At 31.8% G+C, this 22,008-nt stretch overlaps 1 protein-coding gene across 1 annotated transcript in view; it reads left to right on the top strand.

The window, feature by feature from the left end:
• Positions 1–1,753: 1,753 nt before the first annotated feature.
• Positions 1,754–22,008, top strand: part of LOC148618876 (uncharacterized) — a 90,669-nt gene continuing 70,414 nt past the window's right edge. Inside the window, exons 1-13 of the mRNA XM_088578207.1 lie at positions 1,754–3,750; positions 5,461–5,619; positions 8,165–8,401; positions 8,962–9,180; positions 10,673–10,855; positions 11,710–11,927; positions 14,500–14,722; positions 15,173–15,319; positions 16,112–16,255; positions 16,632–16,815; positions 18,195–18,439; positions 20,030–20,221; positions 20,635–20,862. Coding sequence (XP_088434333.1) covers positions 8,293–8,401; positions 8,962–9,180; positions 10,673–10,855; positions 11,710–11,927; positions 14,500–14,722; positions 15,173–15,319; positions 16,112–16,255; positions 16,632–16,815; positions 18,195–18,439; positions 20,030–20,221; positions 20,635–20,862 — 2,092 coding nt within the window. The 5' untranslated portion in view covers positions 1,754–3,750; positions 5,461–5,619; positions 8,165–8,292. The remainder of the gene's footprint in view (positions 3,751–5,460; positions 5,620–8,164; positions 8,402–8,961; positions 9,181–10,672; positions 10,856–11,709; positions 11,928–14,499; positions 14,723–15,172; positions 15,320–16,111; positions 16,256–16,631; positions 16,816–18,194; positions 18,440–20,029; positions 20,222–20,634; positions 20,863–22,008) is intronic.

Raw genomic sequence — 22,008 nt, 5'->3', positions numbered from 1 at the left:
CACATATCTAATGGAACCATTGGTCCATTTGTACATCGATTGGACCATACGTTTGATCCACAAGCCTCGATGTGCTAAGAACTTTTTTGGCGGGTTATGTGTGAAATGACTTAACTTTATCAGTTTGTATTTGGATAATGCATAATTTATATTTTCCGCTTGGCTCCAGACCCTAATTGGATAGTAATGAGTCATATATTGAACCCGAGAGGTCGTCGTGCTTTGCTCATCTTTTGGTGGTGCTTATAAGGATACTGTGACAAGGAAAATTTAATTTTATCATTTTTTTTAAATAATGAACTCGTGGAGCAAACCAACGAGTTGCATGGCATGTGCAGAGGACTAATAAACCATTCGAGTCCATGGTCGGAGAGGTCTAGACCATTTATGGAGTCCCAGAGGCTGTGGTGCTTTGCCAATTTTCGGTGGTGCTAATGAAGATACTGTAACAAGTAGTTGCTTTTATCATTTTTTAGAGATAATGAACTCATTGTGTTTAAGAATGAATTACATGGCCTGTGCAGAGGTTTGATAGACCATTTGTGTCCAGGGTCAGAGAGGTCGTGACCATTTATGGAGTCCCAGAGGCTATGGTGCTTTGCCTGTTTTCGATGGTGCTGACATTGATACCACGACAAAGAAAACTTGATTTTATCATTTTTAAAATAATTATTATTAACTCACAGACTATGATGCTTTGTCTGTTTTCGGTGGTGCTTGCTGTGACATGGAAAAATAATTTTACTATTTTTGTAAAATTGAAACCACTGGATGGACTTTCATAAATTTTTCTTATTTATATTTCATCGAACAATTTGGATACAAAAGAGCTGAGAAAAGCTCAAAGGCTTGTATATGGTGCATCGCTCTTTTTGGTGGTGCTATATAATGTCAACCACATTTAAAATTCTGTAAGACTTCGTCAATAAAAAAACGATTAATAACACAGATATGATTCTTCTGATAAATTTTATTCAAAATTATACGAAATAAATACAAAATTAATTTAGTGTTCCTTTGTAGACCCCGTGGTGCTTATCGTGGTTCTTACCGGTAAATCGGATCACTATTTTAACTCGCTCACGCGCAAGGTCGAGATTGTAGGGGTAAGGACGATTCGGTCCAGTAATTAGTCGTTCCAAAATTGACCGAGAATAAATATAATTCCCTTCTTTTCTGTGTTGAACTTCACTTGGCGTTGATTTATTTCCATGACGGCATTATTTCTGTATATCGAAATAATAAAAGACAAGTTGACTTCCTACGAGAAAAAGATACGTAAAGGAGCCATATTTCATGTGGGTCGAAATGACTAAGTGTACTGCTTACTTCCCCTGCTTTATTGAAGGCACGAGACCACAATTAATTTTCTAGTGCATTTCAATATACACATTTGAGCAGAATAAAAAAACTCCGCAAACTGAATAAAACTTCTCTGGCCTAAAGATATATACAAACAGGGTTTTATATATAAATTGTAGAAAATTTGACCATCATTTTCTGAAATTAATACATATAATTTGGAGATGGGGTAAACATGACAAATGAACTGAGTTAAAAGTCCTAAATTTTAACCTTCTTCCACTGAACCAAATCACAACTTTTAGTCAGAATTGATTGATGAACAAAAAATCCCATGTAATTTTAACCTATTTTCTACCAATTAGAGGCAAAACTTCAGCAAATACGTTTCCAGTAAAATATGAAAAAATGCGGAAGGTACCTACTATCTAAGTTGGAACTACATTCGAAAACCAAGGGGAATTAATTGTGTTCTCGTACCTTTTAGATCAATAAATGTGCTCACTTTGAATAAAAACTGCACTCGTGTCAAGATGAACCTTTTTTGACTTCAAGTACAAAGTTTCATCATGATTAGTTGAAAAATATATAAGTTATAGCAAATTTAGTATCTGTGGTACATTGCATGACTCGCATGTCCTATGGTCGAAGGAAATAAGGCCCCTCTAAAATGTACATTTTCTTTTTAAATGCAATATTTTTGTGATTTTTTGCATTGGTTGCATAATATTATGTGTATTTGATGCAATGAAGTTCAGTTCACTCAAGTTCCAGCTGCTTTAAGGCCAAAAATTGGGTTTTTATACATGTGGCCGTGGTCAATGCACTTTTAGACCATGTATAGGGTACACACATGAAAACTCATTTTATGATGCTGACAATGACTAAAATTGATCAACTTCAAACATAAAGTGGTCTACACATATCAAATGTACATTGAAAACAATAAAAAGTGGTTTCAAAGCTAAAACTGTCACTCCAGATCAATTTAAACCAGAGCTGTACAGAGCTTGTTCAAGTGCAATTGTGTCCGATATTAAAAGTTAGCCTTTATTTGGGTTTTGAATGATAAAAAAACTGAAACAAATGTAAAATAATGTTAGGTTCTAAGCTTATCAGGTAACTAGGCAGACAGTCAGCTGTATTTTACCAGTTTTTCTACAAAAAATGTCATTTTTGAAACCTTATAGTGTATGCGGTACTCTAAAATTAGGTGTTTTTGAGACATCACAAGGTATATACATGTAGTGACTTACATTAGATGCATGAATATCAATGGAATGAATATATAAGGTTTTTTTTCACATTATTTATATTATTTACTAACAAATACAAAAGGTTCAGACCAATAAAACACATATCTATGATTTTATAGATCCTAAGACAAGGCTGTGAAAACCCCTGATTTTGCCATATTTCATTGACTGGGTTCATAAAAATTACACTAAATTGTCAGATTTCTGCCTAAACCTTGTTCATAAAGTATGTTTTTTGTTGATTTGATGTTCCTAGTGTATAGTTAGTGGAGAAAAACTCAAAGCTGTACAATATTTTCCCCACTGGTCTATATTTCATACCTAACACCCTAGCAAAAGTGCAATTTCAATGGAAAATCCCATAGAAACCATATTTTTTATTTTAATTTCAGAAAATAGAGAATAAAGGGCCAAAATCTTATTATTTCATGTAGATTTACTGAATTCTTGAAAATAAACACCAAATTACCCCCAGCAAATACTAGCAAATAAAATTTCTGATACCCAGGCAACCCCCTTATTAGGCACGAGACAGCAATTAATTTCCAAGTGCATTTCAATACAGACATTTGAGCAGATTAAAAAAATTCCACCGGCACAAACTGAATAAAACTTCTCTGGCCTAAAGATATATACAAACAGGATTTTATATATAAATTGTAGAAAATTTTACCATCATTTTCTGAAATTAATACATATAATTCGGAGATGGGGTAAACATTACAAATGAACTGAGTTAAAAGTCCTAAATTTTAACCTTCTTCCACTGAACTTTTACTCAGCATTGATTAATGAAAAAAATCCCATGTAATTTTAACCTATTTTCTACCAATTAAGAGGCAAAACTTCAGCAAATAGGTTTCCAGTAAAAATATGAAAAATGCGGAAGGTACCTACTACCAAAGTTGGAACTATATTTGAAAACCAAGGGGAATTAATTGTGTTCTCGTACCTGAATAGTTTATTTCCGGAGTACGGTCATTTGGTGATGTAGAATGAACAGTTAGATCTTTTTCTGTATATTTCTGAGTACAGGTTTTGTACCTAGAATATTTTTACTGGCAAAATTGTGTACTCTGAAGTGTCAAAGAATTTTCACCTATGCAGTCAACCAAATGTCTGAAATCACCATAACACACACAGAGAAAGACTAAGAGTACTAAGACAGAACTTCACTGAACCATAATTAAAAGTAATTTCTGACCTATTATTTTTATTTTTCTTACATTTTTAGGTAGTATTTGATACATGTATGATTTGTACATGCCATGTAGCCAGTGATTTAATTTATTTTCAGCCAAACTTACATGTGTTACGAGCACAGGCACTTGTTTCTGTCTATGTGGGCGAAACACTATCAAACATGGGTCGATTATCAATGCTCTACTTGGGCATTGATAGTCCACCCTTGTTTGATAGTATTTCCCCCACATAGACAGAAACAAGCACCTGCGGTTACGAGCACAATTTCTTTGTCTTGAAATCCTTGGTCTTTGACACATTTGGTCCTATGTTCTTATTACAGATGTTTTGTCAATTTGTATGTACATGTAAACAGTGTTTTTTTTCATTTTATTATATTATATGGTCTCTTTTTTTTTGCAGATCCTAATACTGTGATACATGTACTTATTGTACTTAAGTAGTTTTAAAATTACAATCCCCTGTTGTCGCATGTAATTCGGCAAACTCTTCGACCCCAACCATTACCTTTTGTATTGCTTGAGGTATATTATTGAAATAAAAATTTGCTGTTTCATTCATGACGATTTAATCACATACATGTACAGTACATGTGCTATTTACATACTTTGTACATGTACACAATGTAGTTGCTCTGGAGTCTTCAAATTTCATAGTTTTTTGTAATGCAAATTTTACACATTCTCTTATGAAAAAAAATATACAGTCAAGTTTCTTACAAAGACTTGTTAACATGAATTTCTAATCAATTTCACATTAAAATAAGTTATGTTAAATTTGTTCTGTTCTTTTCTGAAAAGCTGACAACATGATTTTGGCATGAAGCTCATAAATATATCATGGTCAGTAAGAGGATAATCATATCTTAAAATAGATGTTGAAGATATGGGGACAAAACATGTTTTATGTGTGATAACAAAACATGTGTTTTACTTGTGTAGTGTTTTATGCATGGTTGAATTCATGCATAAAATACATGTATTTTCACATATAGTTCCCATGTAGGTCCAAAACAGGTGTAAAACACATGGTTACCATGCATATTACATATGTAAATAAAAACATGTGTAAAATGCATGGTGCAATTTTTCCTGTGTACAATAACTGTCAATACATTGCTTTATTATTTTAATAAAGTGATTTTTATAAAGATAAAGATTAAGTTCTTATGGTCAATTAAAGAATAGCTATGTTTTTTTCATTTTTTTTATTACTGAGTGTAAAAGTTTTGTTGCTGTACATGATGATGTACATACTGTATGTTCTTTGAGTGCACAGCCAACTTTTTTCCATATTGGGTAATGGAAGCCAGATATCTTTTCATTATTTTGCTGACCTTATCATCACTATAGCATTTACTTCAATGTATGTTTACAAAAAGTCTATCTTAGCTATTTTGCTAAAATGTAATCTTACCACATTGTAATAATTGAGAAACATGCTTTAAATAAAAGTCAAAAGTTGGATCATTTTCACCTTCAGGTTCGTTTGAACTGTGAGGCCATTTGTCAATCAACAAAAAAACAGAAATTCCTTATATTTTTATATAAGATATGAAAGAATTGTCTCTGAAATAGGTATGTAGAATTTCAATGTGCCCTGTAATGAAAGTGATGTTTCAAATCTTTAAATATTGTTATTTTTCTGATATATTGACTTTATTTGTATTCTATATCAGAGGTGCTTTACATTGTGGCAGGTAAATTGGTTGTTCAGGATTCTACACTGGTAACATTAGCAGCCAAAGGATGGGAGTATGCTATAGCAGAATGTGAAACTGAAGGAGGTAGTCTGCTAACTGTATTGTCAAAAGATTGGGAAGAAATTCTACAGACTAATTATGGAGTTTCAGGATATGGTAATATCATATTCAAATACAGAGTGCTAATTATTACACCAAAAACAAAGTTTAGATGGTACATAGGAATTACACTGTCTGTCATACAGTCTGTGCATTTGTCTGTCCACATATCTTGTGAGTGCAACTGACCGCTTTAAATTTAACTTTATAGAAATAGACAGGGAATGTAACAAGGAGTCAACAATTCTGCCAAACTGTAAAAAACCCAAACCAAAGCCATTCTATTGGTCTTCAGTGAGAAATTCTTTCTTTAACTGGTCCCTAAAAGATTTAATATACTGACCAACAATGGCTACAGTTTTCTGACTCGCATGAAGGATGTTAATTAATGTTTGAAGCCTGATTCTTACTTAGTATTTTACATGAAAAAAACCTTGTAAGTGCAAGTCCTAAACCAGTTGATGGATTTTTTAAACATGATAGAAAGTTTAGTTCCATCATATGTAGATTTGTATATTAAAGATGACAATCATTATCTCTTGTATAAAAAGGAAATAGTGACACTAAATGGTTCTAACATGATTTATTTTCTCTTAAACAAGGTGTATTGTTTTTGTGGGCTTGCTCACAGTATTTTTAGTTATAAGCATTTTTTTGCCCAGTTTGAGAACTTACTTACATTGTACATGTAGTGCCAGGGTTAAGCTTTACAATAATCAATAATTTAAAGAGTTGGGGCATGTATTCATTAATTTATCCCTTTCCAGAATTTTATAAGTTTGTTCATTTGTCTTTCTTGTATAGTATACGGTCTGGGTTCAGGAGTCATTATTCCACTGACATGTGCCTTATATATTTACTTGATCATATCGGAGGTAATAATTGGTTTGAATCATATCTTAATATGATGATAATTTTATTTAGTCATAAAGATCCAAATATTATATTGAATAAAGTAGGGAATGTTTTGTAAAGTTGTTCTGATTGGCTTATCAGTAATAAACTTTCGCTCCATCTAGGAATAATTGAATGTATGCTGTTCTGTGCACCAAAGAAGATAAAACTTGTATCAGTTTTCTGTGTTAAATGTTAAATCATGTCATCAGTTCTACTGATTATCTGAAATATTAAGGCCTATCTATAGACAAGTATCTTAATTGTGATTATATCATTACAAAATGACAAGTATTTTAATTGTGATTATATCATTACATTGTCCAAAAGGTTAACGCAATACTTAAATTTTTGTATAGAAATGCCAAAGCCTAGACTGTAGATCAAAAATGACTCTCGCAACTACATTAATACAGTGCTACTTTGATTATTTCTGTTTATCTTGGTATAGTAGTATTGGGAAGGGGATGGCAAAGAAACTACAAATATTACAAAATAAATTTGCAAGGTTCGTTCTTGATCTGGGGCCTAGAGCTAGCATGAACTGTAATGTATTAGACAGTGTCAATATGCTTTCTGTTGAAAACAGAATCAAACAGCTTAATTTAACCATGTTTTCAATATTTTTCAAGGCAATGCTCCCAGTTATTTATCAGGTTTCATCTGAATCATACTCATACAAGAAACACAACTCATATGAACTTTCATGATCCAAACATAAACATTTATGTCAAAAATAGTTTTAAAATGTTACAATAGATTGAAATACTCCGCTAATTTCTATTTAAAATATTTCTGAGAAATCTTCATACAAAACATCAGTAAAACAACATTTGCAATCGATGGCACGTAACAATGATGATGATGAATTCATTTGTTATCCCAGGCAATGAGAATATACTTTTATATACGATAATATGTGTATTGCATATAGACAGTTTTTAAATTCCTGATACCTGTTTTATATTGTAATTATGATTGATAGCCGAAATAAGTTTGATTGATTGATTTATTATCTGTCTGCAGGGTCAAAGGATTTAGACTTCCGTGAAATATCTTTGTGTTCCTTATCATTTTTCATTTCACCATCATTTCATATTTATTTTATCATCCATTTCATGTTCATGGCCTGGATATAGTTGAAATATTGCTGATTGGGCGCTAAACTCCAGTCAATTAATTGATCAATCAATTCATGAAATATTCCCAAAATTAGAGTTTGCCCACACAAGCTGATTTTCTTTACCAGTACTTCTTTCTAAGACAATGCTTAAGTAGGGCTTATTTAATTTAGGCATGTGTACTTTACAGAAATTGAAAATTTAAAATTAAATTGAAATTATTACTATAAAGGAATGACTTGGGGATTTATAGATAATTCATCACTATAAATGGTCTTACCAAAAGTTAAATGAATGTTTGGTAAGATGGTTTTTTTTTTATTTTGATTAAAGTCAACAGTGAAATCTCTTTTCAAAACTAAATAATGACTATATGAGTTTTCTTATTACATAGAAATCAATTTTAATTTGCATATGGCAAAGTTTTGAGCATCACAAATTTATAATGAGAAGTTCACAAGTCTTATGCAAACGAAAAAAACTTCGAAAGAACAAAATAATCGGCTTCAATACAGTTATGAATTTGTATACATGGAGGTTTTTACACACAAATATCATACAAAGTGAATTTTGATGCACATTTTCAGATATTCGGTTCTGGAGTGGGTACAGATTTGAGAATGGAACATTTATTCATTATGGTGCATCCTACTTAAACATATCTGATCTGTCCCAGATTCCATGGAGGAATGTGATTAAGTCAAACTGGTATAACATGGAGAAATGTGTTACTCTCCGAGTATCAGCACTGGGAGTCAGATATGATGTCGCTAACAGATGTGATTATCCAGCTGTTTTCCGATCTCTCTGTCAGTTGGTAGATAGTAAGTATGACTATACAATGTTTCTAAGTTTAACATGGACATTTGAAGTGTTTGGAATTTAATCAGAATTAGAAAGTGAGACAAAGTAAATTATAGAGATCTCGTAGTGATTAGTATGCATTTATTTGTCAAACTCTCAGACCACTGGGTCAACGTTTTGTTGTTTTTTTTTACACTGTGTACAATTGTTACTTTGATTCAATATGTTTTGTTGTATGTGCCACAATTCAAAGTCTTAGCATACTGCCCCTTACTGTATTCACACTCTGTCAATATACTGAGTGTTGGTTCAAAAAGATTTAACAAAGATCAGATAATATTGTTCTCAGTAGTTCCTACCACTCATAGTAACTAGTTATAGTAAGGAGATTGTGTCACAGTGTGAATAGTTACTTGAAGTTTAAGCTATTTTGATAATTACTCTATTCTGTCAGACACACTTAGTGAGGTTTTAATTCAGATCAAGATAACATTTTCAAAATTACGGACAGGCTTTTAATGTCTAATTCATTACACCAGTATTGTTTTGTTAAAATAATGTTTTTATTTATTTTTTTTAGATAGAATATTCTTTGATGGGAACAAAAAATACACAGGTTCAACTCCATTCAGAGAGTACTATCCAGTATTGGCAGATACAGCTTGCTTCTTGAAGTGCCAGTATCACAGAGAATGCTTGAGCTTTAACTACTTTCTTGAGACGAAGACATGTAAATTATTTGCGGAAAAATCCCCTACTGCATCTTCAGATAGCCCTAATGTTCATGAATACCGCTCAGGTAATTGTTCCTACTGGATCTCCAAATTGTCCTTATATTCATGAATACTGCTCAGGTAATTGTCCCTGCTAGATCTCCAGATAGTTCTAATACTCAAAAGGACTGCTGAGGTAATTGTCCCTACTGGATCTCCAAATAGTCCTAATACTCATGAACACCGCTCAGGTAATTGTCCATACTGGATCTCCAGAAAGTCTTAATACTCATTAATACTGCTCTGGTAATAGTCCATGCTGGATCTCCAGATAGTCTTATACTCAGGAACACTGCTCAGGTAATTGCCTTTTTTGGATCTCCAGATAGTACTTATACTCATGAATATGACTCGGGTAATTGTCCATTCTGGATCTCCAGATAGTTCTTGTACTCATGTGTACTGGTAATTCCCTTATAAGATATCAAGGTAAGTTCTTAGACTGATGAATGCACCCAGGATCTTCATATACTAGAAGTTGATGGGTAGGATTTAGTGTTTTGTTGAAAATTATCGTGGGTACATTAATTAGTTATTAATGGCTTATCTTTTCTTGTCATCTTCTGTAAAATCAGTCATTTTAACTTCAAACTCAAGGTTTTGTACAGTTATTTCAAATTTCCCAATTTGTGAAAATAATACATATTTTTCCAAATAAAAAATGATGAGGTATTATTGAAAAAAGCCAACAATATCACTGACATTACCAAAGTGACATTGTCTAAAAAATTACACACAAATGACACTCCAAAATAACTTCCAAAGAATCCATAGGTCTCCAAAGAATCTATAAGTCTCCAAAGAATCCTAATACTCTTCTATACTACTCCTGATGTTCTCAGATAATCTTTCTACACACCTGTTTCGCATGAGATACATCACTGAACAAGTCATTCCTTGTACCTCCTGCAAACAACCCCAGGACGATCATCCTTTTTGTGAACTTATTCCTAGTATTTCTATTACATGTACTGGTACTCACAAATAGTTCTCAGGTGACATCACCTAATAGATCTACAAATAATCCTTATACTCACCAGAATCATCATATACCCAATACTGCTCAGGTTATTTATGTAACTCTAAATAGCCTTCTTCCTCCCACCTCTACTTCTTTGGTAAATCACTTTATGGAGCTGTAAATTGTCTTCTGCTAACTTTAATCTCGCGCATGACATCACCTTATTTAACTTCAAATTGTGTTTTTGTCATCTTAACCTCTCAAGTGTCACACCTTACAGAGCTCAAATTAATCATATACTCACCTTGTCTGCTCAGATAACGTTATACTTTATGGATTAGAAACAATATTACTCACTTTGACAATTCAGATTACATGCACATTTGGAGCTCCAAAATAGTCTTCTACTCACCTTTATAGGTCAGGTAGCATTGTCTTATAGAGCCCCAAATTGTCTTCTCATCTTGACTTCTGAGTTATTGGCACCATAGATATCTCAAAATTACTTAAGTCTGAGAAAACTCTTCTTTGTTTGTGACTAATTGTTTATTTTTCAGGCTGTAGAAGGCCATACAACCCTGTGAATGGATATCTAGTTGGTAATGTACCAGATCCTGCCATTATTGGTGACACTTTGTCATTTGAATGTGATCCTGGATATGCAATTCCACTTGCTTATAGCTCAACTATGACTTGTTTGGAATCAGGACAATGGGATAATGTTCCTAAATGTGTTGTGGGTTTGTATTTAGCCTTATGAGAAAAAAATGTTAATATTAAAATTTGAGCATTGTTATTGTTTTAGCCTACAGTGACAAGTACAATGATCATAATAAGATAATTGCATTCAACCATTACTTTTTTCATTTTCAAATGTGAAACAGCATTTCCAAGAAGCTTTTTATCTTTTTCAACTACCAACCATTTTGTTTGTCAACATTAATTTTTTTGTGATTTTCATGAGAATAAAAAATCTTAATACATTGTTTGACATATCAATGTCTTTATAACACCCCTGTTAGTAAATCCTAAAAGATAAATAGCTATGAATTAGCTCTTTACATGACATGGTGAAGTAAATTATCTGCAAGATTAAAATTGTTTTTTTTTTCCTGAGTTACTGACAGTGAAAGCAAGTTATACCTGTGTCACCAATGGTAAAAGCCGGTGTAGTAGTCTAACTGTCTGTCACCCATAGGGGGTACCTCTATGTGTAATTTGTAACGCCAAAATATTAACCAAAGTTATTCAAACTTTTTACTATGTTTTTATACTGGTATACATATTGAAGATGTGAACCTCCTTTTATCAATTTGTTTAAATCTTTCTTATATTTTATGCATGTTGAACTTTTTTGTGTATGTTTTGGTAAAACGCAAAATTTGAAGACAGCAAATATTTAACTGGCTATTTTCCCTCTCCAACTGTGAAAAAAAAGGCTTATCGAAAATTTCCTGATATATTCTATACTATCATTAGTACATTACTTTAGGAACGTTGTAATTTTTGACCTATGGGTTATCCTAGTATCACTGTAAGTCTATAGTTGGATTTACTGCACTGAAGAAAAAACTATCTATTTCACATAATATAGGTGGCTTAACATGTCCACAAGGTTGGGAACAGACACAAACATCCTGCTATAATGTGAAAGAAATAAAAAGATCATATGAAAATGCAGTTACAATATGTAATAATATGGGGGGAACTTTAGTAGAAGTGTATAGTACTGAGGAAATGGATTATATTGCAAAACTGGTTGACCATAACAGAAATGGCTGGTACTTTACTGGAGCTAACTGCCTAATTATGGTAAATATCTGCTACATGTATTTTTTATGTTGTTTTTCCATGTCTTCTTTAGTTTGAAGTTTTCTTTATTGATATGAACATTATAATAGGTACACAGGCAAAATTATTTCACATGATTTTCACACGAATTTCACATGAATTTCACCTGAATTGAGCAAATAAACTAAGGGACAGAGTTCACGTGAAATTCGGGTGAATGGAGCCTTCACATGAAATTCACACGAAAAGTTCACATGAAATTCATGTTTAGTGAATTTCACATGAAAATCATGTTAATTTCATGTGAATTTCACATGAATTTCACGTGAAAAATATATGCCTGTGTAACATAGAAAAAGGAACAGAACACAACAAAGGCACCAGCATATCACCTTAATTCAAAATAGTAAATATAGAAAAAGGAACAGATATGGTGAAATGCACCAGCATATAACCTTATTAAACAGTAGTAAATACTTTTAGATATCACTAAGTGTAAACAGGCCTGTAAGTAAGCTCTGAAAGGCCCTGACAGGAACAGTAATAAATCTGTGGTAACAGAACGATGACACTTTTTCAAATGAACTACTGGTAGAAAGTAAATTTTTAGACCTAAATCAATGTGGTTTTGGTCAAGGCGAAATTGTCTGTTAACAGACAGATTTATTATTTTTGTTGTCAGAGCCTTAAAAAGCTTACTTAGAAGTGTGTTTACAGTTGCTGAAGACATTTTCATGATCTCTGTAAACCAGTGCTATTTGTAATGAAATGTTGTAAGGGGAATTTTTACTCGTGACCGAACCATACAACAAATGTAATGACTTCTCATTCCATATTGTCAACTTGCCTATCATCTTTGGCAACATCCCTTCAGCATCTTCCTATGGATTTTTTATATCACAACTTATACATTATGCTTGAGCTTGCCGAAACTATTCAGACTTTTTGTACCATGCTAGACTTCTTTCAATATGGCTTCTGGAACTGGGTTATGTTGCTACAAGATTAAAGTCATCAATACAGAAGTTTTATGATCTTTACCATGAACTTGTGGATCATTAAGGTGTATCCACCATGAAAACCCACTTGTTCCCTGTATTATAGTTTTCCATTTTTCTTTGGTCTGTCCTGAACATGACATTTTATGAGCAACTCGGCAAATGTTTCTAAAAGTAGAGAACACTTACCCTACCAGTGCCCCTGGTCCATGCTCCCAGTTTCTGGTGGAGTCCGGGTTCTCCATTTACTTTTGTTTCTTTGTGTGTGTAATTTTGGTTATTTCATGTTCTTTGTTGTGTGTGTCTATTTTCCTTTTTATCCTTGGGTGATAACTCTGTGAATTGCAAGGCTTTGAAATTTTCTAAATTATGTTACATTCCCTGAACTCTAAATTATACATTCTTTTTGGGCTGTAAAGATATTAAAATTTTCTTCAATTTTGACCAATCCAGTCCAAAAGTTTCAAGCTATGAAAGTTTAAGATTTTTTCACGGATTCCACTATGCAAAATATAGTATGTGTAATCAATATTTGCAGAGATTTTAGTTTGGACATGTGTTAAACAATTAGTACTACGTATGTGCACATTTACCTGTATTTTACCAGAGAACTTACTTGGTGATAATTGTTTAGAAAAAATTAGAAAATTTGGCTGGTATGGCTTGCCCTGTACCAATGACTGTTTTTTGGTACAGCAAGCTGTATCCAACAATCTCTTTAAAAAATTTACTCAGTAACTAATTACAGACAAGTTTAAAAATATGTGTTTGTATCTCCCATCATACTAATTGAGATTTGGGTTCTACACCTCAGTATACAACATCTTTTAGATCATGGGGCTTTATAACATATTCTTGTGCAATAATTTACACAAGATAGAAGACATGGGATTCATATGATCAATAGAATAATTATTCATCGGTGAATTTAGATATTTACATATATTTTAACCAATTACATGTATGAGTGAGTATAGCTCAATGATGTCCATTGGTATTTATATGGAAAGCCTTGCTCATTGCTGTTCATTTGTATTTAAAAAAATGTCAATCCATAGAATACTTTGAACAAGTGAACTACAAGTAAAAAATATGCAAAAGTAGGAAGTTTTTCCACACAAATGGTGAAAATTTCCCTAATATGCAAGCGTAGGAAGTTTCTTCGCACAAATGTTGAAAATTTCCCCACAAATGTAGGACAAATCCGTGCAAATGTAACACAACTTTTTGAACATTATTAGACATGATGCATAGTTTTGTGTTAGTTGGTGCTTATAAAGAGGTTAGCTTCCCCTAAAAAATTCTTTTTGATTAGAATTTTACTAAAAATACTTTAAAACCTGGGAAATTGAGCTTTTCTGTGATTTGTTTGGTTAGTGCAGGTTAAAAATGAATTGAAACTGAGATAAAGGGACATCAGAATACAGTTCTGGAAGAACTTTCCATCCATTATTACAACTGGAAAATATTTGAAATAAATAAGAGTTTATAACCTTAGAATAAATAAGGGTATATAACCTTAGAATAAATAAGGGTATATAACCTTAGAATGTTCTGGTTATTGTGATTTTATAATAATCCTTTATTTTTTACAGGATGGATATTACAGTTGGTCATCCAATCCTTACTCAATGATTACATACACTCGTTGGTTTAATGGGCCAACCACTGGTGTTGATTGCGTGGTACTACGTAGGATGTTCAGTATGGGAGATAGTAAATGGGCACAAATGAACGACACAGGGACATTGTATTACGCAAGTGCAGACTGTGGAACAAATTATGAAACTTCTCAACCATTTATTTGTAAAATGAATTGTGAGTGTGCTTAGTATAACCCACTTCAGAATCAGGCAGAGTCAGATAATTCATGAATTATGTGAATTTCTTGCATATCAAGAAAATTGACTGAAAATTTTTAATAGTCCTAATTTAAAGTTTTTGTCAGTTAATATTGATTGGGCTATCAATTATTTACTTTAAGACATGATTGTCCATTTGTCTTAGTGTAATTAAATGTAATCATGATGGATATTTTTTAGTTTTAATCAATGAAAGTAGTCAATTAAGATAAGAATTACAATTATTTCATCATACAAACAACAATATATTTTTTTTAAATTATAAATAAAGTATTACATCAATATATAGCATGTCCTTGTTTTCTATTTTTTAATTATTTTATCTTTAATAATGCTAGGAAATTTTAAGTGCATGAATTGAGGGTTTTTTCCTTTTTGTTGGTAGATCATGTTGTTTGTATTTCAGTGTTGAATGTTGGGTCAATGCAGTGTGCCCAGTATGGAGCTGACCCATGTAAACAGAATTCAGAATGTCTTGATGACAAATGTGTTTGTAGAGATTCATTTTACCAACTCGGTGATGATGATGTTGATACTACAGAATGCCTTCCAAGTAGGTTGTCTTGGCAATTGATGTCATGTCTTATAAAATGCAATTTGACCTTTACAAATATTTTAAAAATTGAGTTTTTGTTTATACATATTTTACATGTATTTAAATGCAATTATGAAATAAGATCTAACTCAAAAACTTGATCAATGCAATAACAACAAAATGAAATCTGTTTGAATTTATATAATTTTACCCATGTAGCTACATTTTTCGGCAAATTTTGAAAGATACTGATGCAATTAAGAGAAACTTTCTAATATTTGGTCTTTTCTCATGCAAATGAGATGATTTTTATATGGATATTAAGTTAGGAAATGATTATGTGTTTTGAATTCCTGTTCAATAGGATTTGTAATTATCGTCATGTGACTCTGTGGTTTCAGGAGAATGGGTCCTAGTCTACCATTCAAATGCATAGAGATTTGTCATTTTCAGAGTGTTGGGTTTAGTATATAAAAGCAAAACATATTTTTGTATAAAAATACCAATAAAAATCACAAATATCTTTTTCCACATGATAAAAATGTTTAAAAAATGTAAAATAAATGATTTGCACTGTAATTCAGTGTTTCAAGATTCTTGTAGTAAACAATAAAATGCAGACCAGTTTTTGGATTTCAATACGTTCTATATCAGAAATTCCAGTAAGGAAAAGGAAACTGAATGAGACTTACAGACCCTATTAACAGGTATGGGATTAACTAGCATCCAATAAACTAAAAATTATTATACATTATCATTCATGTTTAGTTCATAAACAATACAATTTAGTTTGCTTCATTTTTTGATAAGTCCAACCTGTTGGTAGTTCTCCATGTTATGGTATGGATGAATTTTGTCTGAACAATGCCACTTGTGTAAATGATGTATGTACATGTACCAATGGCCTGTATCAAAATGGTCAGTCTAAAAGTAGGTCTACTGTATGTCAGGAAGGTAAGTATATATGGTTACTTAATAGTTACACTGGTTTTCACTGTATTGTAGTCACGGTCTATTGACTAATTTTTTATTAGGTCAGTTTCAGATGAACAACTTGTGTTAGGACAATGATATTCAGTGTATAGTTGTATTTGTATCACTTCATTACATTTTCATATCTGTTTTATACATATGTCCCTGCAGTCACTGTCAAATTTTGAATATCAGCAACACCATGTGTGACAGCAAGATATATCTTTGTAATAACAGTTTATTTGAAAATGACAAGGAACTCCAATTTTCTATTTAAAAATGGAAGAATATCAGAGAATTATGCTTTTTACAAATTTTTCATTAAATTCTACAGACGGGTTTGATATTTCTATTAAAGATTTTGTCAGTTGTCCAGAAAACTGGTTACAGCATGACCGTCACTGCTATAACTTAGTGTCTGGCTTTCTAGCTAGTGTTGAACCATTTAATGATGTTGATCCTGCTGTTCATTGTGGCATGCACAAGGCTTACATGGCAGTTATCCCAGACATGGAAACAAATGAAGTTATTGCCTCTTTAGGGTTAGTATGCGGATTATTAATCCCCTGCAGCTTAAGTTGAAGTGTACTTTAGGATTGCAGTCAGTATGTCAATCAGTCCAGCAAATCAAATTATCACATTTTTTTGTCATGCATGCAGATATACATTTGATAATTTGTACATTGCTTTACCATGCCGTACAAATCCGTTTAGAATTTTGTTCTGGTCCTTTGATTTTTTGCTGAGTTATGGCCCTTGGACTTAGATAATTCATGTTTTCTCATGTTAACTCTGTTTTCCACACCTTTTTTCATCATGCTTGCAGATATACATTTGATATTTGATCATTACTTTACTATGACAAGTGTCAGATTAAGTTTGAATTTTGTTCTGGTCTTTTGATTTTTTGCTGAGTTTTGTCTCTCAGGATAAGAACATTAATGCAATAACAGTTTTTTGCACTTTTTTTGTCATACTTGCAGATTTACAATGGTTATTTGGTACATTTATTTACCATGGAAAATTACAGATCAAGTTATAATTTTGTTCCTGTCTGCTGAATTTTTGCTGAGTGATGGTCCTTAGACTTAGAAAATTAATGCAAAAACTCAATTTTCCCCTCTTTTCTCCTGAACAAATAATGCATAAAACTTGCATTCGTTTCTTCCAGTAGGAGACTTTGTATTGCAATGCAATACTTTCAGAATGCTTGTTCATCTAGAACTGCTTTCAGTTCAAATTTCATAAGTTCATTAAACTTAATTTTGTTACAAATAACGATTTGTTCTTCTTTTTTCAAGTATTGCACTCTCCAGGTAAAGTTGATAAGGAAATCTTTTTGAATGTTAAAATCCTACAGCAATCGCCTGATGTAAAAAGTTTTATTTCTTATTAAAGGAGCCATATTTAAAAGATGATAAGATTCTGTTTTTAGTTAAAAAAGAGAGTTTAAAAGTTTAAAAAATATTTTTTTCATATATCAATCACTGTTTTGACTTGAAAAAAGTTATTTTGTTTCTGATGTCCAATTTTTAGTGTTTACTTTGACATTGTCTGAGATATTCCATTAACAGTGTCACTTACACCATTGTCTTTGATTGCCCATTTATAAATGTCACCTGTGACATTGAATCAGTATGACATGTGACTAATCCGACTATGTTGTCTTTGAAATCTCTCATGTGTGCCAAATTCCATCATTTAGAATGACATTGTAAAAAAATAAACTAACATTGTTACAACTGTGTGGTTTTACTGGACAGTGCAAGTAAAGTAATAACTGATGGGTGTTTGTACAAGAAAACTTATTTACATGTATTAATTTTAAAATAAATGAAATATTTAGGGTAAAAAAACCTGCATGAACTCACACTCCAAATACAGCATTGTTTTAAATTATATCATACACAATTTCTTTCAGGACAAGTCGTTCCTATCGACTTATTGGATTAGTTGATGAGTTTAATGCTGATTCATATGAATGGCTTGCTACTGAAACATCACCTATATTTACCCACTTTGAGTTTCAAAACCGCACAAAAATTATTGGTGCCGTAATGAATCCACTTGGTTACTGGGTCAAAGTGTCTTATAAGAAAGATCCTCCATCACCAGATAATCCAAATCCCATTATAAAAGATACCATGGTGTGTGAGAAGCCACATTGTAAGTTGTTATATCCCTGTATATTATGATGAAAGTAATTTTGATATTTTTTATAGCATTTTGCATTTTACTAATTTGTAATATTCTGTAAGTCTAATGCATGCTAGCTACTTATGTTGTCCTGATTTTGGAATTATTAAGATGTTTCATTGTATTAGCAGAAGAATTCACAGGTAAGTACTTTTTTGTACAGTTTTCTCTGTTCTAAAAATTTAAAGACATATCATCTCTCCAATATTGTCATTGGTGATTTTATTTTACAAATTTTAATTTTTTCAAATTCCCATGACATGTATATTTTTGTTAAAAATAACAGTAGAACTATTTAACCAAACATTCAACAGTATACCTAGAAATAAATACCCAGTAATTCCACAGTTACTGGTCTCAAATGAATATTTTTAAAGTAGCTATCCACTTTTGAATCATACAGATTGGAAGAATGACCACCTATTGTTTTTTCACTTTTTTAAAAATAAAATCTTTTCTAGTGGCTAAGGCTAAAAATAAATTCAATGGAACACTATCATTTTCTTTTAAAGGGAGATACTTGAGAATTTTACTTACATATTGCTGGATATATATTTTACTAGAATACTTTTGATGAAAAATCATTGTCTATTCCATGACTAAAGTTACGTTGAAAATAAGTTACATTTTTTAGAATACATAACTTTTTGCAGTATTCCTACTAGGTGGGTACCTACATAAATACAAGAAAATAAATTGTTATAATTAGTAGTATTTATATGCATTGCCCAGTCTTTGAAAATTTAGTATTCATGGTGTGTTTTTATACATCAGTCTAATGTTATACTAATGTGCGTCCACACATTTTACAATAAAATAAAAACATTTAAAGCTGTTTTAATGAACTTTTTTCCCTTATCTATATTAAACCCCCAAAAAATGCATTTGTATTAAGGTATCTTGCTGTCAACATTGTCAACATTTCATATCCAGACTATAAACTGAGTATTAGTGTGTAAAACTTAATGTAATTCTACCACATGGTTCCATACCACTGAAGAAAGGCTGGGAATGATTTTAGGAGGGTTTAGCTAAAAGTACAAGGGACCAGAAACAAATTTTCATTATATCCAGACAGTAACGACTGTAAGTGGATGGAAATTTTACCATCAGTTGGCAAGCCCCCGAATGGAAGGTGGGATTGAGTTTGTTGGTTATGACTGTAACCATTAATGAAAATGGGTAAAAAAAGGTTCCTTTTGATTTTAGTCAAATTTTTATCCTGTATCACTATCAAAATTCAGAGCTGTATCAAGCTCAAATGGTGTGTCCATACTTGCCCCAACTGTTCAGGGTTTTACCTCTGTGGTCATACTTTTGCAGCATCCTAAGAATAATTTTGTTGTTTTTTTTTTAGTTTCTTAGGTATAAAACTATCTATACAAAAAAGGGGTTGACATATAATATGCTGGTATGTAGTTTTATTTTTTCTGTATTAATATCTTCTCCCAGCTATATATATATATATAACAGAAAGCATGTTTACCAATAAAATGTATATTTATTTTATATTTATTTCATTGAAGAGTATTGAATACAAAAATGCACTTTTGTTTTCAGTATGTACATCATTAACTGTGATTTCCAATGCTGCCACACCGCCTAGTGCTATCATAGGAGAACATGTTGGCAAGGAATACCTGTATACATGTGATCAAGGATACATTATATCTGGTCTAGGTTATCCATTCATTAAATGTCGTGAATATGATTACCGTGTTTCATCTTGGGATCCAACACCTCAGTGTCTCAGTAAGTAGTAAAACCTTTTAGGGAGGAATGGCTGGTCTCATTATGTTATAGATTAAGTCAATTTTTTGTTCTTTTTTCATCCTTACAAATAAAGTTCAGCCTTTGGCTTACAAAGTTGCTCTTCTTTCCCAACTTGTGTAAACATTATTAATCACTTGAATTGTGTTATGTAGGTGTGACTAATAGGTTTAGTTCAGATAATATTTCAGTTCACCTGTTTAAAGGCTATTAAATTATTACTAAATGCTGTGATGAACAAGTTTAATCTTATTTGTATGTTGATGCATTCTTGTTCCAAAAAAATTCAATTTTCTGATCTTTTGGTAAATCAATCTTAAAACTTAACGTGGAAAGTAATGTATAAATATTAAATATTGGGAAAAACAGTCATTTTAATGTATTTTTATATCAAGGTTTGCTGAGTGAAAAATATATTGATGTCAGTGCTACTTCTCTTAGTGGCACATATTTACAAACCTACACAAATGTAGATACTAACCAGATCTGTGCCTCATATTGTTATGACTTGAAGCCATGTGAAGCATTTTACTTCTCGGCAACCTCTGGAAACTGTGACTTGTATGATTTACAAACAACAGAATCTTCAATACCTACTGATGCTGAAGTTTGGAGGACTAACAGTAAGTTTTATGTAATATAATAATATAAATTGAGTAATCATGGCAAGGTAATTTTGTTGTAACTCTGCCACGATAGCATTTGTAATACTATCTATTATATATGTCTGTTTGTCCCTTATTATGTCCCTGTATGTTTTAAATTTTATTTGTTAATCTGTGAACAAAGTTACTATAACTCACAAACAAAGTATCTTGAATCATACTGTCTATCTGTCTGTCCACTTCTCAAGGGATTTTGATAATATTTTGTAGGAAGGTTAGGCATCATATGATGATGATATGTATGAAGAAATATTGATACTGTAAAAAAAAGGGAGAAATAGGGGTTATTCATTTAACTGCGTTTGAAGTGGGGCGGGTGTTCTCTTAGTGAGCTTGCTCACAGTATTTATATTTTTTATTAATTCTTCATTTTGCATTTTTCTAGTATCGCATTAATCCATGGTACCTTGCTTTTGCAATTGACAATTAATGATATATTAAGAGGCGTCCATGTAAACACCAGGCAGGGGGTGACACATGACAAATTTGTTTTCAAAACTTTTTTCATCTATTTCATATCGCAAATGCATCCTTTCTCAAAGTTGAATGTTGGTTTTTGTTTTTTGTTGATTAACTGCAACATTAAAGAGAAATAAACTACAAAGAAATCATTAAAATTTATTGAAAAAGAGAAATAACTTTTTTATTTTGTGCAAAATTCGGTTTCTTTCTTAGGAACTGTAAAATAATTCTGAGCCATCCATCGTCGATTCGGAAAGTCTTTGTACTATTGGACATACATATGATATAAACATTATATTGGAACAAAAAATTCTGTGTGATAGAATTTACTATGTGCCATCCATATCATAGGAACTGTCTGGTTTCTAAATGGACTAATGTAGCAATTACGACCATTATTCTATGATATTTTCACCCCTTGTCAATTTACCTTTAATTTATTTAAACAAGAAACTGAACAATAAGAGTGTTGAAGCAAATAAGAATCACTGTATAACACCATGATATATACCGTAGAAAGCAACCAGAGTCTACAATAAATTTCCATATTACACCAGTGTAAATAGAGTGTGAAATTCATGATGTCATCAATAACAAAACAAACAGGCTTACATTCATGTGTATTAAAAATATCATCACTGC

The sequence above is a fragment of the Perna viridis genome, chromosome 4, assembly GCF_037379345.1.
Source record: "Perna viridis isolate PV_CMFRI_1.1 ecotype Kerala chromosome 4, ASM3737934v1, whole genome shotgun sequence".
NCBI lineage: Eukaryota > Metazoa > Mollusca > Bivalvia > Mytilida > Mytilidae > Perna > Perna viridis.
Note: the sequence above shows the minus strand (reverse complement) of the source record. Positions and strands in the feature narration are given on the sequence as shown.